Below are 19,085 nucleotides of genomic sequence, written 5' to 3' on the forward strand. Positions count from 1 at the left end.
TTTAATTAATTAATATTAATTAATTTTAGTGTTTAAATTGATAATTTAAAATTTAAAATTTTTTATTTAGAGTTTATATTTTAAGATGAATAAAATAATTTTAAAAAAATTAATTAATATTGGCTAAAAAAATAGTAGCTATGATAATTAATTTGTGACAATCATGAAAAAAAGGTAACGTAAATGTTAGGGTTGAGTGTGATGACGTTGATATGTAAGGGAGGTAGGTGGCGTTGGATTCAATAATCTTGAGTATTTTCATGCAGAGGATCGGAAATGACGAGGAAAAACTCGAAAAGCGTATGAAATTAGCAAAATGGCTTAGCTAGCTAATTCCTAAAGTTTATTAAGATCTTCAAAGAAATATTTTTTTATCATATTAATGTGTATTTTAGTCACAAGTGCTATGAATGCCTGAATTCCGATTACTTTACCGCACATGAAAGGAATAATGGAAGTTTCTTACACTGCGATCCATACAGGTAATTAGATTTTACGTTCTAAATTCTAAGCAATGTAATGTTTGAGAACGTGAAGCCCATAACTAAATTAGTGGTTAAGACTAATTGATCAATCTCTTTGTCTGGTATACTGGACCCCTTTAACCATATTGGAAGATACCTACCTAAGTCAAACAAAATATCATTCACCATTAATATATATGATTTCATTTTTATTTCCCTTCTTAGAAAGAAGATTCTTAAACTAAACTTCCATAAATAATAACAATGCATGTTATATTAATATTTATTTTATTATCTTTAAATTTTGGTTTTTTTGTATGATAACATTGTCCTATTTTGATTCTTGAAGGGATTAAGTTTCACTCTTCTTGTCTGATGACGACGAAGTATACTTCAAAAAGTATTCTAAGTTCAAATCAGTAAGTATTTAAGAAGTTTATAAAAATTATAGAATATAAAATATTAGAAGTAATAAGAACATAAAATATGATATTAGTTTGTATAAGTTTATAGATTTTTCTTTTTGAGAGATAAATAATATTTTAAATTGAACATTAGATTGATCAAGAATATTAATGTATGTTATGACAGTTTAGTCATCAAAATAGAAATGATAGTCATTAAACTCATCCGTTACATAAAACTAAGAATAAATAATATTTAAGGTTTACTTATAATTCATCAGGATGAACAATTAAGTTTGAGTTATAATTCATATTGAGTAACCGATAATAATAATAATAATAATAATAATAATAATAATAATAATAATAATAATAATAATAATAATAATAATATGGTGAACTCCAAATTTAGTCATATTCTTATATCGGTATTTATTCAAAAAAATAATTATGCAATGAATTCTATATGCTTAAATTAATGGTAGAAAAAATACTGTGTGAATCTTAACAAATAATCGAAGAATATTTCTTTGCCAAAATTATTTATTAAATATTGGATGAATAATAAAAATATTATAACATAAATAAGATATGTTGAAAATAAATATACATAAATTATTATAAAATAGGAAAATAAAAAAATGAACCAATTATATATCCATATTTCAAGTAATGATATTTGAATTTGCTTGGTGATTTATAGTATCACCGCTAAAAGTAAAATCTCCAAATAAATGAATCATTATTTATTCATGAATAATGGCTATATTGATAGTTATTCAACTACATGACTTCTATGCTAGAAAACTATATTAAAAGGAAAAGTCTAGGGATCAGTAATTTTTGTGTTTTTTGGCCAGCACTTAACCATCAAAACAAAAGTAAGTGATCTCTCACCATTAGATATAATCTCACACCATTAAAAATATTATTGATGGTTAATTGATGATTACAAAACACCAAAATTACTGACCTCCTAACATTCCTCATATTAAAATTCATATGATGTTATGATGGTGTTTAATTTATTTTCAAATTTTGTAACAGAAAAATTGTATAATAATAATTAATAAAATGCATTAAAAATTATGGTTACAAGCTACCATATTTAATAATGATCATCATATAGTTCTTCTAAAACAAGAGCTTTATTAGTTATATTAGTTTTCAAGAATTAATATAAACATAACAAAAGAGAAGATTAGTCATAGTCTTTTGAAAGATATAGAATATAGAAAAATGATGTTCGTTAAAATATATGTAGTTATTTTTGAGTTGATTGATGATAATGGAATTTGTTTTTAGAATTGATAGAAAGTTGAGTTTTATTTTTGGATTGATTGATTATGACATGTAAAATGATAAGATAGGTAAAAGTGAAGCAATTCGAGTATAGAGTACATATTTTATAAAAAATCACTTTGTATTAAAACTTGTAATAGCTAAATATTGTACATATTGGAGTCCAAGACAAATATTTAGAGCTGCCTCCCATAATTCAAAAATCGAAGAAAATAACTTTTAAAGTCATTAAAGATAAAGTTCAGAAGTAGATTTTAGGTTAGAAGAGAAGCTTGTTATAGTCGATTTTGTTCTCGGAGGTTTTGCTCTGGAATTGATTGATTATGACATGTGAAATAATAAGATATGTAAAAATGAAATAATTCGAATACATAGAGTACATATTTTATAAGAAGTTACTATGTATTAAAATTTGTAATATTGCGCTAAACATTGTACATACTAGAGCCCAAGAGAAATATACTTAGAGCTGCCCTCCATAGTTCAAAAGTCGAAAGCAACTTTTGGAGCCATCAAGTATAAAGTTCAAAAGAAGATTCTAAGTTTGAAGAGAAGCTTATTATAGTCGATTTTGTTCTCAGAGTGATAGAAAGTTGAGTTTTACTCTCAGATTGATTAATTATGACATGTGAAATGATAAGATATGTAAAAGTGAGGTAATTGGAATATATAGAGTAGATATCTTATAAGAAGTCATTATGTATTAAAATTTGTAACATTCCACATATTGATGTTAACAATGATATTAATAAGCTAATAGTTTATTAAAAAAAAGTTGTAGTTGTTAACAAATAGCATAGTCTTCCCATACTTACTTAGAGATTGTGGGTTTGAGTTCTTACATATTACAGACCGAAGAGAACAGCTAATGGATGATAACAACGTAAGAACACAACACAAAACAACGTTGTTGTTGTGATTGTATTGTAATATTGTTAGATCAATTTTACTTCTTCTACACCGACCGAACCCAAACACCTTCTGGGGTCCAGGGTTCTCTAATCCAATTCTCTATTTCAATCGTTCTTTGTTTTGGTGTTGTTAGCTGTTTTTTCTTCTTCTTCTTTTATGGTTCTGTTTTGTTGTTTGCTCTCAACAAATCATCACTTTTTAGGTAAACTCCCTCAACATTCTCTTTGTCAAAATTATTTATTAAATATTGGATGAATAATAAAAATATTATAACATAAATAAGATAGGTTAAAAATAAGCATACATAAATGATTGTAAAATAAAAAAATAAAAAAATGAGCCAATTACTCATATTTCAAATAACATATTTGAATTTGCTTGGTGATTTATAGTATCACTGCTAAACGTAAAAGCTCCAAATAAATGAATCATTATTTATTCAAGAATAATGGCTATATTGATAATTATTCAACTACATTACTTCTATGCTAGAAATCCATATTGAAATTCACATGACGTGATGGTATTTAATTTATTTTCAAATTCTGTAACAGAAAAATTGAATAATAATTAATAAAATGCATTAAAAATTATAGTTACAAGCTATCATATTTAATGATAAAATTCTGTTTAAACCTACAGAGTTGAATGATAAAATAGTGAAGCAAGCACCATATGAGAGGGAAGTTCTGAAAAGAGAGAAAAAGTCAGTTGAGGATGAAAAGCTGTGTTCCCTTTGTCATTACTATTATCTATATATATACAAGAACATTAGATACTCTAACCTTAATAAACATGCTCTATCTAACCATCTATATATATCAGAGTACCTCAGAAGTACTTAAGGAATACCTAATTAACAAGATAAAATACTATTTAATATATAACCTTAATTACATTTAATAATGCTTTCATAGTTCCTCTGAAATAAGAGCTTATTAGGTATATTAGTTTTCAAGAATTAATATAGCAATAACAAAAGAGAAGGTTAGCCATAGTCTTATGAAAGATATAAAATATAGAAAAATAATGTTTGGTAGAATATATATAATTATTTTCGAATTGATTAATGATAACTGAATTTATCTTTTGAATTGGTAGAAAATCAAGTTTTATACTCTAGTTAATTGATAGTCCATTTTGTTGGCTGAGTGATAGACTGCTCATGCAAGGATGGGTGCGTGCACCCCCAAGTATTCCTGTCATATTATAAGTGTGAAAATAAGAGTGTTCTACCGGAGAATCTTGGAGCAGCCCATAAATGCATGTGCAAAGTCAAGAACTGTGCTAGTACCGACTGTGGGTGCCATCGCCTTCACATAAGGTGTAGTGCTGAGTGTCTATGCCGTAGTGGTGAGCGGAACCCCACAATTGAGGGGGGTTCTGGTTGCATTGGGGCTCAGGTAAGAGTTCGAGTCAATGAAGCAATTCGAATACACAGAGTCACGGAGTACATATCTTATAATAAGTCATTGTGTATTAAAATGTGTAATATTGCAAAGATGCTAAACATTATACATATTAGAGTCCAAGATAAATACTTGAGACTGCCCTCCATAATTCAAAAATTAAAAAAAACAAACTTTCAGAACCATCAAGAATAAAGTTCAGAAGAAAATTCTAAGGTGGAAGAGAAATTTATTATAGTAATTTTGTTTTGGGAGTGATAGAGTACATATAGAGTACATAGAATATAAAAAGTCACTGTTTATTAAAATTTGTAATATTACGTAAAAATTTGTAATATTACGTAAATGTTTGTGCATGTTGGAACCAAGACAAATATATTTGAGACTACCCTATATAGTTCAAAAGCCAAAAAAATGCAACTTTCAGAGACATCAAGAATAAAGTTTAAAAGAAAATTATGAGTTAGAAGAAAAATTTGTTATCTTTGGGAGCCAGACACGCTCTTGAGAGCAGTGAGTAAAGCAATCTCTATATATACCCTATCTTGCTTTAAACTTGCCCAAAGAACAAAAAGAGGAGTTATTTACAAAGCAAGACTACTTCTCACAGCTCAGGGCTTGGAAAGAGCACAAGGGAGAGGTGTCCAAACACCCTGCCGAGGGCTCTCCTAAGCAGGCAATATGTGGTAAATCTTACCTCTAAATTCTCTCTGTTTTCCTTTGATTTCTTATTCATTCCGTTAACTTCCTGATATGAGTATCATCCTCTCAATTTCCAAGTTCAAAGCAATTGTCCTGCGAATCATTTTGAAACTTTATCATATCAATCATAATATCATTGTCTACTTTTATACCACTTTACCCATTTATTTCTAATGCAAAATCTCAGATAATTTCACATATCAGCTAATTAGAAAAGAAAACTCAAATACGGGCAGCAACAAAGTAAATGTAATATATAAGCTTTGCTGAGTGGAACACCATGGAAGCAACTTGCAAGAATAGGACTCTAAAAACTGAACAGCAGTTTCAAAAGACCTTGAATTTGTACTCGCCTGCATGAACCAAGCCAGAGTTACAGGCCAAAATCCAAAAGTAAAGCTCACAGTATTATTTAAGGGATTAACATGCACAAATATTTTTTTGGTAAAAAAACATGCACAAATAAACCCCTGGACTTCTAAACTGAAAGCTCACACGACATTCCACCCCCTCCCCATCTCAAAGGTCTCGGGCTCAACTCCTACCAATTGCAACCAAGGAGAAAAAAGTGGAAAATACAGCTCCTGTGAACCCTTGAAGAACGGTCAGCATATTTTTCTTTCAAGTCATGCCTGTCTCCGATAATGCTTTTACTTTGAGTGAAAGAGGTAGATTAATATCATTGATAGAAAGCAATTCTGCAGTTTTCTCTACAACCAAATTCTTACACACCATATGCAAGAATGAATCAAGGGAATGAGAAGAAGATTGTCATAACTGGTTTCCACTTTTACAAAGAACAATATCTAGCAAATACCCATAGATAATTTCTTGTCATAAATAAAGATTCTCATCATACTAGACATTTAAGTGTTGAGTATTTATTTTCCCAGCCTGAAAATTTCATGGCAGTTACACTAAAGATAAAGACATCTTAAGATTGAGGCCTTTAATCCCTTACCAAGAACAAAAGGTATCGTAGAAAGAAATCGTATTAAATGTATATATAAACAATATACCAAAACCACTTAACTATGACACTAAAAAGCATAAAAAAAATATTACTCTCTAATGTAGGTGTTCCCTTTCTCGCAAATGTCTTCAATCTTAGCCTTTGATTTACATTCTGAAACATCTGAGGTCCCATGTGGACAAAATCCTTCGAATCATCATAGTAAAAAAAATAAAATAGAAGAACTAATACACAATAATGAATTACAGAAACTTTCATAGCAAAACTAAGACCCCAACCTACTATTAGAGTAAATCCCAAAAGATACTGAATAAATTGAAGGAAACCCTGTCTACAGTTAATACTTGCAAATCAATTGTCACAATGCGTAAGGGATCCCTTACCGTCTGCAACGGAACTTCTTCCATAACCCTCATCCGACCACATAATCGAAGAAAAATTTTCCAAAAAAATAAAAAAAAACGAGAAAATTCCATATAAGCTATGGCTCCGCGAGAATTCATGTCTTATAGATAGATAAATAGATTACTATCTGGCGTTTAGAACCAACAGTGGCAAGTTTCCAATAGTACTACTACTACCATTGCTATGCATTGGAAACAATTTTTGTACCGAAGTTTCTGTCTTTAGAATAACTACTACAAAACAAGTGATTAAGAGTGATAACAGCGATTTCAACAAAAAACAAAGGTTTATAATATAACAATTGCCACCGGCAAGCAGAATATCGCAGAATTAGTTCATATGAAAAATGTGATCATTATTTGGGGGGGAACATAAGGGGAACGGGAACGGGCAGGAAAAGAATTACAAGATTTTGGGAATCAAAAATCCTTTTGAGTGTTCTGGAGCTGCTGCTGGCGCAACAATTCTTCTCTGACTCTTCTGATCTCAGCTTCCTTCTCCTGCCTTTCCTTCTGCAATTTAGGGTTTCGAAACATAAAACGGAAAGAGAAAGTGTATAAGTGAAATTGGAGATGCCAAAGTGGTGAGAGTTAGAAGAGATAGAGAAAAATGGAGAAGAAAGGGAGAGGAGAGAAGGAGAACCTTTTCGTCCTGATGAAGTGCGATCCAGACATGGACTCTGTCCATGGACTGCCAGAAGATGAATGCTCCAAGAGTCATAGCAAAATACGTGGCCACTTTCACCATCCTTTCTTCTTTCTCCTTTCTCTGAGCTTCGATTCACTCGCACCTTCTTCTCACTTTTGGGAATTGCTATCCTTCCGTTCCCTTCAACTCTGCCTATTAAGAAAGATCGTCAAATTTCATTCTACCCTTCGGCACCGACGTCATCCGCCCTTCCCTTTCCGAGACTCGCCTCTCCTGCGGCCCAAATTCTATTTTATGGGCTTCATCCATATATTCATTTCTTTAGAACCATTTTTCTCAATATTCTTATTTAGACCCAAAACCAAACAAAATATATCACAGTTTACAAAAAATTAAAGACTATAGTTCTCATTTAGTTCCTAATATTTAGTCAAAGTTTTAATTTCATTTTTAATATTTAAAACATTCTATTTTTATTCTAAATATTTCATTTCATTTTATTTAAGATTTTTAGTTAAAATTAATTTTTTTTTAAAAAATACTTTCTATTTCTATTATTATCTTGTATCTTTATATTATTCTCTCATTTTTATTTTTAAATAATTATAATTACTACCATGACTACTATAATTATATTTTTTATTGTTATTTAAAAAAATATAATAAAAAAAAGTTTTTTTAAAATTTAATTTTGATCAAATAACTAAAATATAATAAAATAAAATATTTAAAATAACAATAACACGTTTAAAATATTAAAAGTAAAATTAAAACTTAATTTAAATATTAAAGATTAAAATAATACTTTGTTTTAAATTAAGAAAACGACACACACATGCATTTTTTTTTACTAAAGATATGAGACTCGAACTCGCAACCTCTTAATTGAGTATGGAGAGACTATGTCATTTGAGCTATTACTGATTGGCGACACACACATGCATTAAGCATATTAAAAGTTTCATTTTAATACTATAATATTAGTTTCTTCAATCATCATTGCTCCCATATATTAGAGATTCTTTCATATTAAATTATTTTAAGTTGTTATGAAATATTTTTATAAGCCCAATATAAAGAACTAGATTTAAAAGTATGAGAAATTTAAGGATTGATTTGATGATTAAGTATTTTCGGATTTTAAAAAAATTTTTATAAAGAGAACACTAATTCTTTATCATTTGTTATTAATGTTGGCAATTAGTAGGATAAGGTAGGGTTTGGACTTTACCCTAATCTTATTCGTAAATTAATTTTTTTTTAAATTCTATCTTACTTTATTCGCGGGTTGAGAATTTTTCAATCCTAACCCTACCCGTTTCTTAAAGTTCTAAACCCTACCCTATCTGATTCTATCTGCAGAAAAATAAAAAATTTTTAAACAAATATAAAACTCAACCATTCTAAATTTTATACATATTAATAAAATAGAAAATAAAAAAATAAATTCAAATTAAAATTAAAAACAATAAAATTATAAATAATATGATCATCAACTATTTTAGTAATTATTTCAAGTTTTTATAAGAGGATCACAATCACTTTCTTCACTACATACATAACTTTTACATATATATTATATAATATATTAGGGGTAGGGGTGCAGATAGAGTAAGGTAGGGTATACCCTGAACCTGTAACCTACCCTATCTGCAGGCAAATTCGCACCGCACCGTATCCTACCCTAGGGGTGTGCATGGATCGGGTGAAACCGGGTTTGATGTGACCCAAACCGGACCCGAAATACATACCGGGCCTATTTATTAGACCCGAACCCGGCCCTAGACCCGATGAAATCTATACACTTTCAGGTCACGATTATACCGGGTAAAAACCGGGTGAAAACCGGGCCGTTAACATTACATTACCTTGATACCTTCTTATAAGCTAGCATGTGAAAATATCCAATTTCCAAGACTCCAACCATTATTTGACATGGTAAAATTCACTTAGAAAAATATAACAATAACCAACTCTTCTCTAAAATTAAAGCATAATCATAATCAATACTAATATTGTCTAATAACACCAAATATTTAATTTAATACAAATAACACAATATTATGTATTAGTCTAAAATCTTATACATTTTAAACATAAAACATTAACTTATAGTCTTATAATAACTAATAACTAAATATTAAGGTTTACAATACTTAAATTTCACATAAGAATAGCCATCATCCATCACTAATAACACAAAATATTAATTGTGTATGATGACCGAACCACCAGGCTGACTTCGGGTGACCCGAGCCATGGCCCGGACTCGACCCGAAATAATGACGAGGTCTATTTTTGAGACCCTTACCCAACCCTAGTCCCGGTGAAATCACACCAAAATAGCCCCTAAAATATTCGGGACCGGGTCGGGTCGGACCGGGTCATGCACACCCCTTTCCTACCCTACCCGCAGCGGATCAGATCGGGTTGAGAAACCTATTCGAACGGGTTGGTCCGAGTTAGGTACCCGCGAGTAGGGTATATATTATAAGTCCTACTTGTTATAATACTTAATAACTCAATTTTACGAGGTTAATTACTATATTGTAATCAGCATTTTATTATTAAAGAGAATGTTACATATAAATTCAAAAGAAATGAGTGTTAGGAGACCAACAAATTTTGTGATGTGCAATCATCAATTAGTCATTAATAGTATTTTTAATGGTGTGAGATTTCATCTAATGATGAAGAATTACTCTTTTTTCTTTTACGGGCTAAGTGCTAGCCAAATTTTAATAAAAGTGTTGCCCCTAAATTTTCTCTTCAAAAGATGAGTATCATGAGAATAACAACTCATTTTTCTACGTCAGCTTAATCTAAAAGACAATTTATTAATACAGTATTAACATAAAATTAGACAATTGTAACGAGTGTTAAATAAATTTCAGAGATAAAATTAGATATTATCTCTAATTTAAATATAAATAAATACATAAAAATATTAATTATCTAACGACTTTTATTGTATAAAACTGTAAAACGATGAAGTGGATGCAGATATATAGTGTAGATTCCACTTACACGTAGAAAGACAGAGAAAGACAAAGTGCATTTATCTCTCAACATTAAAGAAAGAAGGAAGAAGCACAAAGACACGCAAACTCATTACCATTTCTTCCTTCTTGTTTCTCTAATAAAGAGAAACAACCGGTGTGATGATGAGTGAGGCGTCATAGGAAGGGAAAGCATGCAAAGAAGCAGCATCATCATGATGAAACTCTACCAACATTCTGCACATGATGGAGACTCTAGTAGCGGTAGTAGTTTCATTGATTCTAGAACAACCGTCATGATTAAGAACATACCCAATAAGTACAGATAAATTTAATTATATTATCTATGATTGGCAATTTCATAAATATATTAAAGTTTTACAAACTTCTTTATTGAACCATTCTCAAACATCTTACAAACTTTTTAATTATAAAATAGTTTTATTTGCATAAGTCCATTAGCTAGGTGCCTAATTATTAGTAAGATGACACCCTTATATGCAGTCCATTAGGTGCTGAAACTCGAGGAAATTTCACTAGTTTATCATCTCCTGCTGCTTCCCACCTGCAATCAAAATTAAATATAAGGTGTCAGCAAACACCATAAAATAATAATTACTATAAAATTTCAATAGACGAAGAATAATAGTTGTATAATATATTTATGAGCTAGAACAACGGTCAAAAATAAATATATTAGAAACTAAAGGGACTCAAATTTGTATATCTCTATACTTTATTTTGTGTAATTGGATATGGCGTTTCCTTTTATTTTATAATTCAACATAAAAATCTTTATTTAATTTTCCTACTTTTTAAATGTAATTTTTAAGTTTTTCTTAAATTCTACGAGTAAAGGTTTGTTGTTCTATAAAAAAAATGACAATTTTATCCATTGACTTAAGAAAGAAAAAATTTAAAAAGTATAATTATTGTTTCTTTGATGATATAACTTCTTTTTTCGATACTCATTCGTATATTTCTTTAATCTATGCGCGGAAAAAAATTAACTAGTAATTAACTATCATATAGAATATTTGATACTCAAAAGAAATATTAAATTAAACTATCGTAGAAAAATGTTTGATTATTTAGTAGTGAGAAATTTAATTATTCTATTATGATATGTTTAATAGTTTTGATAACTAACTACTTTATTAAAAAATATATGAAACATATATAAATCTACACAAATATAGTCACCAAAGAAAAATCTACACAAATATACACAAGTATTGACTTTTTGTGTTTATGAAATTTTTTTTCTATTATTTTGTTATATAAAAAATAGAAGATAAGTAAAGAAAAACAACTCTGTGAATGCAAATAGCTAAACTGACTATTCTCTAATAAGGGAATATAATTTTATTAGGTTTGCATATAAGCATAATGAATAGGAAAATTAGTCACCTGTATCTAGTTACAAGATAGTGCAAGAAAGTTGAAATTTCAGCTATCCCCAAATCTTTCCCTGGACACAATCTTGTACCTCGTCCAAATACCAAGAAGTGGTTTTTTGACTCTAGGCTCTGATCCTGCAATTTTCAAACTTAATGATATTAATATACGTTTGATAAGCAATAATAGACAATAGAAATGCTATTTGTATATAAAATTAGCCACTACAATCAACTACCAATGTATTTGTGTATAAATATATGTGTGGTTTAATTTATTTTCATAATGTATTTATATTTCAGCATATATTTTATATTGATGGCTGACTTTGATGATTAATTTTAGTATACACGTAGCATAACCCTAGACAAATTAACAAGAGAACGAGTCAGTTGGTACTAACCTGCAGCCATCTCCATGGGTTGAACTTTAGTGGCTCCGGATATAGAAAAGGGTCATAATTTATCTCTCTTATGAACACATATATCTTCCACCCTTTGGGAATCAAATAACCTGAAAAAAAAAAAAAAAGCTAGTTAAACTTTAGATTATGAACTACGATTTTTATTGAATTGTCGTATTTATATATCATACACATTTTAAACACAATATTTATTGACATTTGTAGACATATATATCTTTTATATTTAACCATATCTTAATAAATAATAAATTTTTTTTTCAAACAAATTTAGATACACATAAATACCATTTAACTCCACATCTTGAATGGTTTTTCTTAGGACGCCATTAACTATTGTGGCCAATCTAGCAGTCTCAAAAATCACCTGCACAATACAAAAAAGAAAAATATCAAAATCTATAGCAATGTTATGTGATGCACTTATATTTACAGGTATGTACACATATAAAATATATAATTTACTATTATCTTTATCAAAATTTGTATACGTAGGTTAATATAATTTTTATTTATTAAAAACAATTTAATATATGTACTTGCCAAATGATAATAACTAAAATTACTAAAAAGTGCTGCACCTAGAAATTTTATAAACCTATGTGAACATTCAATTACAATATAGTATAAAAATATTACCGCGCGAGTAAACCTCATTGACTTGAGATCGTTGAAATCAATTGGTTCGTCTGGTTTTTTCCTTTCTCTAATGGCCAAATGCTCTTCCTGAAAAACCAGAAATTTCATCAGTGTCACAAAGTAAAAGTAAATTAAATGAAATGAATAATGAAACTGCAAATTATTTATTATTATTATTATTATGGAGACTGACTCTGAGTTCTTCAAGTGCTTTGGGATGGTCCTGAAGATACTTCACTGCCATCATTGAAGTGGCTGAAACAGTTTCATAACCAGAATACATAACTGCAATCAGTAGATCAATGATTTCTTCATCACTTAGTTTGTGTCTACTTTCATCATCATTTCCCATTAATACTCCAAGCATGTCTTTGTGTGTTTCTTGGGATTTTCTTCTTTCCTCCATTACCTCACGCAGAATGCTCACAAGAGCTTTCCTTGCCTGCAACAAAGTGTTCGTTACTTAAAATTATTGGGGTAAAATGTATTTTTTGTACTTAAATATTTTAAAAATATTTATAAGTTTTATTTTGTTTTAATTTTATTTTAAATTTTTATTTGCATCAAATATATCTTTGACAACTAAATTTTAAAAAATTTAGGACTAATCTAGCAATAACGTATATATGATAATTATCTCTAATTTGCTTGTATTAATGGTTGTTCTTGTAAAATTATTACTGAATTGGTCCTAAATTTTTTAAAAAATTAGCTGACTGCGATATATTTAATGCAAATCAAAAACGTTTGGATTAAAATTAAAAGAAAAAAAAACTTAAAAATATTTTAAAATTTTTTAGCAAACTTCAATAATAAAAATATATTTATTCAATTATTTATTTAAAAAAAAAGAGCTCAACACAATAAAATAAACCATATTTTCATACCGAATAAACAAAAAATACTCAAACAAAGGAGTAACAAAATAAAAAGATAGGCAAAGATCAAACCTGACATCCGCGACGATACTTCGTCCTCGGAAGGTCAATAGGGAGAGAAATGGTTCCTGAAACCATTTTAAAGTACTCCGGCATGATTGAATCTGATATTCTGCTTGATTCCATGCTTACAACCATCATGAGTGATAAAAGGAAGGTCATCTGTCCATAAAAGTTTGAGAATGAATTATATAGTAAAAAATGTCTCACGCTCATAAAATACTCATGTTTCTGTTTTTTCTCTTGACTCATTTAGATCAAGATCTTTAATTGATAATAATTAACAAAGCAATTATTATAACTATTATCATAGCTATTTCTTTTAAGTTATGTGCAGCTAGGATGAGTAACCTTAAAATGTACAACCAATATTGCTTACAATTTTTTTAATAAGAATAAGAGTTTAATTTTGGAGTACGATCACATCTGTTCTTTTAAATGACGATAATTTGTGTTCAATGAAAAAATAGTTATTTTTATTGATGTGACATTATGTAATTAAATACACATTTAAAACCACTTTTGTTCCAAAATTAAATTCTAAGAACAATAGTGATAATAATAATAATAAGAATAGAAGGCAACCTCTTTGGTTTTGCGTTGAATGTCGAGGACTTGATTGTCCCAATTGCTAAGGTGGGATCTCATGAAGTGATCAATTTTTGTCAAAAGCTGATCTCTGACCATGGCGGGACCAATAATGGAAAGCAAGGCACCTCTCAAGTACTTGTGAGTGGAGCCATGAACGGCTGCAATGTTGCAGTTTCCCAAGATGTCTACCATGGATTTAGGGTATCCTGGAACAATCCCTTTTGATTCATTCATTAGAATGTATCTATTGAGCTCTTCATCCATTGATATAATTGTAGGAGATCCCAATATGTGTGTTTTGAAAAAACTGCCATACCTGCCATTCATTATTCACAAATCACAACCAAAAGAATAAGAATAAAAAGAATTGGTTAATAGAAGATAAAAATGATCAAAAGTAAACCATGGGGTAAAAAAGTACATGCATGAAAAGTGGTTTACTTCACACCCCAAGTAGAGACAGTAGAGTGTGTTTGGCAATGTTTTTCTTTAGACTCTCATTTGTAGTTGATAACTTTTGATTAGTTCAAAAAACTTCATCAAAGTAATAAACCATGTTTTCCAGTACTTTGGACACCAATAAAAATAAACATGAAACAAGCCAACCCAACTAACTTCAAGGACTACAACAAAAATTTTTTTATTAAAAAGTTTTTAATAGCAATAACATAATAATTATTGTATATCTTATTTAACTTATATTTTTGTAGTAATTATATATTTATAGTTATTATTATATATTATAATGACAATAATATATTTTTTGTGATCATTAAAAAAGTTTTTATTGACAATTATCACTAAAACATTTTAGTATCGAAACATAAGACGTCTAATATTAGGGGTGGCAAATGGGTTGGGGTCCGCCCCGCTCCATCTACCCTACCAAAAATTCGTTCTGCTCAGTGAGACAGTCTCGAATTTCTCCTTCGCTCCGCCTAACGGCGGGTTGGCAGACTAAACTTGCTAATTCTTTTTTTTTTATTAATTTTTTTATTAATAAACTATTAAATATTAAATAAAATATATAATTTCACAGCTATTTCAATAAATGTATAATTTATAAAGACATAAAAAAATTATAATTTCAAAATTTACAAACATTAATGTCTTTATAATTCTAAATATGTAATAAACATAATCATCAACCCAATTTTTTGAAACAAAAATAAAATCAACATTTTAAAAAGTAAAATAAACATTGTCCAAAACATATAATTAAATATCTTCAAGTATCTATAATCAAACATAGAACATAATTCAAATTATAACTTAGAACATCTTCAATTACCAAAAAAAAGGACCTGTTGGAAAGCTCACCCTGTCCTGCCGAAACCCGCCAAAATTCGCGAATTAAGCGGTGCGAGTTAGGCGGACTTTTTAATCATACCAGTTTTAAATTTTCAATCCAACCCGTCTTTTTTGACAAGTTACGCAAGTTGATTGGCGAGTTTTGGCCCGCTTACCACCCTATTTAATATCTAATTATTGATAAATATATCATTAGCTATTTTTATTAATTGGCGAAAAAACATATGCTAATTGCAAAATGTTTTCATGTTCATTGGAATTAAAATGTTAAAATTAAATATTTTATATTTTGATAATATTCTTTTTATTTTTTAAATTAAAAGCCGTGTTACATAATAAAATTTATTATTTTAATTTTAACAACACTTTTAAGATATCGTAGTCACCATGATAAGTATCCTAACATGCCCCACAAAAATTTGTAATTCCTTTACTTATATATGAGTATATAATATATAATAAATGTTCTTATTTAGTTTAATTACTTACCCATTGTTAAAATTATTTTGAATTTACTTTCATTTTAAATTTTAAAATATAATTTCTATAGGTAAATTTTAGTGACTTATTTATTGTTTAATTATTTAGTTTTAACAAAAGAAAAATATAATGATCAATCTTTAAAAAAAATACAATAATCTTATTATTCTACTTACTTGTTTTTCTTTAAAAAATGGCTTCTTTTAATGAAAGATAATTAAAAAAATTAAAATTAAATATACTATTTTTAAATTCAAATGAGATATAAAAGATTTATTAATGCAAAAAATTATTATTATTATAGCAAAGAAAGTAAATAATTTTAAATATTGTACTAAAGAAAATAAATTTAATATACTATTATTGGTATTATTAAAATTATTATTTAATATTTTCATAATGTAAATTATGAAAAAACTAATTATAATTTTATTTTTTTAATCAAATTGGATTAATCACTATATTTTGATATATTAAATGACATATTTTAGATTAATATATATAATTATGTTCGGTTATATATGTATGCATGTATGCGTATATACGAACAATTTTTATTCCATTGATTAAAATTTTTGGACATTCGTATAAATTAAAACATCCTACAACCCACATGATCTCAAAAGAAAAAGGTGCAAAACATGTTGATAAGACCACCTATTTTCACCACATTATGCAAGTGAACATGAATTAATTTAGTTTAATTTTAATTGTTACCTTGCTCTTTGGTTTTTCATGAAGTTAGGACCTTGTTTAAGAAACTCAGATGTTTCTCCAAAAAGTGGCCACCCCATTGTACCTGGTGGCAAACCTTTATTCTTTTTCACGTACCTCACTTCATTCCATCTCAAGAGAGCAGAGAAAAAACAGAACAAGAACAAAACACCACCAACAATTGCAATGAATGTAAAAGCCATCTGGTGCTTTTCTTTCTTTCTAAAAGTTCTTGCAAAGGACTCAAAACAGAGAGAATAAAAATAAAAGGTACAAGCCTGGCTTAAAAAGAATGCACACAAACACACATATATATAGGTTCCCTTGACCAACCATTTTCATATAAGAAAAAAACCATATAAACAGAAGGTAGCATCACCAGCTATTGTAGGTCATGGCCATAAAAACAAAAAAAAAAACAAAAACAAAAAACAAAAAACAAAAAACAAAATAAAAGGGAAGACAATAATGTATACAAATAAATTAAGATAAATGATTTAATTAACCATATATTTTAAGAGTATAATAATATAAAATTTAAAATTTTTAATTCATTAGAAATATAAAAAAAACTTACTTTTACAATAATTTTTAATAAAAAATTTATTATTCTCTTAAATAATTAATGTCTTTAAAAAAAAGATTTAGCTAACTTGTGTGTTTAAAAACATGTTTAAACATATAATAATAATTTTTTAAAGTTTTTAATGTATTGAAAATGCAAAAAAAAAATTTTTAAATAATTTTTATAAAATATTTTTATGGTGTTTTTAATTTATGTCCTTAAAACATAAATTAGTTTAAAAAAAAGGATTGCTGCCTCATTTGTGAAGAATTTATTATTTTTTTTTGTATCTGAAGAATTTAATTTTGTAATAATCTAGCACATCATTAATTAAAAGATCTAGAATTTAATTTAGTTTCGGTATCTTCCTATTTTTCTCTTCCAGTGAGAAAAATGAGGGTTGGTACCTATTTTTCTCTTCCAGTCAATGCTAATTGATAATCGTTCAATGAGTTGGCAATGTAAACATTTTGACTATTATTATCTTATACTCTAAGAAGATTCTAAAACCTACAACCTCACTATAGATTTAGAGGTTAATGATGGAATTAGTTCTTGAAAGATGGATTATTCATTTTCTAAATTTATTTTTAAAAAATTTTATTAAATAAATTAGGTCTTTAAATATTATAAATTAATTATTTTTGTCCTTCTACCATTTGATTAATAGTTTTTTGTCAATAATTGATGATATAAACCGTTAATTGATAGCATATATGACACCTATTATGTCTAATTAAATGCTGAACAAATATATTTATAAGAAGGGAACCACTCAGATAAAAACGTTTAAAACGTTTTTTTTAGATATTTTTTAATAATTAAAATTCAATATATATAATTAATTAAACCATATTATTTTTTTTAAAATTAAATTATACAAAATGATCTGGCTAAAAAATCGATAAATTAAATATTAAATCTATCTAAGTTAATTTTTTTTATAAAAAATGACTATAATACCTTTATTATAAAAAATGACTAAAATACTCTTATTTTATATATATTAATATTAATTTTGAGAATGCTAACCCTCCTCTTCTCTCACCGCCCTTCATGAAATTAAGATTTAGGGTTCTCAAAATTAATATATATATATATATATATAATGAATATTTTAATAATTTTCTATAACAAAAATTTTATAGTCATTATTTTATAAAAAATATTAATTTAGATCGATTTATCTGAGTGGTAGAAGATTAATTAGGTGTCTTTATCTGAGTGACTTTCTTATAAAAATCTATCAATTTTGTCTATTTTTTAATTATATAAATCATAATCTTAATATAATCTAACGATATTAAATTAATAAATTTTTATAAATATATTTATTTATTATCTAATTATATATTATAGGTATCATGTATAATATGAATTAACATTATTTCTCATTAATTGTTGATAAAAACTATTAATTTAATTAAAAAATATGAAAATAATTAATTTATAATCTTTGAAAGACCAATTTAATTGATAAAATATTTTAAGAACAAATTTAATAAATCATCTTTTACAGTATTTTTAATCTATGTTCTTAGAGAATAAGTTAGTAAAAAATTTGCTGTCTTATTTGTGAGGAATACTTTTTTTGTGAAGAATTTAATTTAATAATAACGTAGCATAGCCTTAATTAAAAGATCCAGAATTTAGTTTTGGTTTCAGTATCTTCCTATTTTTCTCTTCCGGTGGAAAAAACGAGAGTTGGCAGGAACAATGCTAATTGATGACCGTTAAATGAGTTGGCAACGTAATCTTTTTGACTATGATTATCTTATCCTCTAAGAAGATTCCAAAACCTACAACCCCA

General features: G+C 27.8%; 2 protein-coding genes across 2 annotated transcripts; both read right to left on the reverse strand.

The window, feature by feature from the left end:
* Nucleotides 1-6,838: 6,838 nt before the first annotated feature.
* Nucleotides 6,839-7,508, reverse strand: LOC112784196 (uncharacterized). Its single transcript, XM_025827321.3, has 2 exons — nucleotides 7,214-7,508; nucleotides 6,839-7,083 (listed from the first exon to the last, which is right to left on the reverse strand). Exons 1-2 carry the CDS (start codon nucleotides 7,316-7,318, stop codon nucleotides 6,991-6,993), a joined length of 198 nt encoding a protein of 65 aa, XP_025683106.1. The 5' UTR covers nucleotides 7,319-7,508; the 3' UTR covers nucleotides 6,839-6,990.
* A 3,076-nt stretch (nucleotides 7,509-10,584) lies between these two features.
* Nucleotides 10,585-17,074, reverse strand: LOC112784627 (cytochrome P450 85A). Its single transcript, XM_025827901.3, has 9 exons — nucleotides 16,714-17,074; nucleotides 14,200-14,521; nucleotides 13,627-13,776; nucleotides 12,870-13,118; nucleotides 12,677-12,763; nucleotides 12,326-12,404; nucleotides 12,020-12,129; nucleotides 11,629-11,753; nucleotides 10,585-10,783 (listed from the first exon to the last, which is right to left on the reverse strand). Exons 1-9 carry the CDS (start codon nucleotides 16,911-16,913, stop codon nucleotides 10,696-10,698), a joined length of 1,410 nt encoding a protein of 469 aa, XP_025683686.1. The 5' UTR covers nucleotides 16,914-17,074; the 3' UTR covers nucleotides 10,585-10,695.
* Between the last annotated feature and the right edge of the window lie 2,011 nt (nucleotides 17,075-19,085).

Source organism: Arachis hypogaea, chromosome 20 (assembly GCF_003086295.3).
Source record: "Arachis hypogaea cultivar Tifrunner chromosome 20, arahy.Tifrunner.gnm2.J5K5, whole genome shotgun sequence".
NCBI lineage: Eukaryota > Viridiplantae > Streptophyta > Magnoliopsida > Fabales > Fabaceae > Arachis > Arachis hypogaea.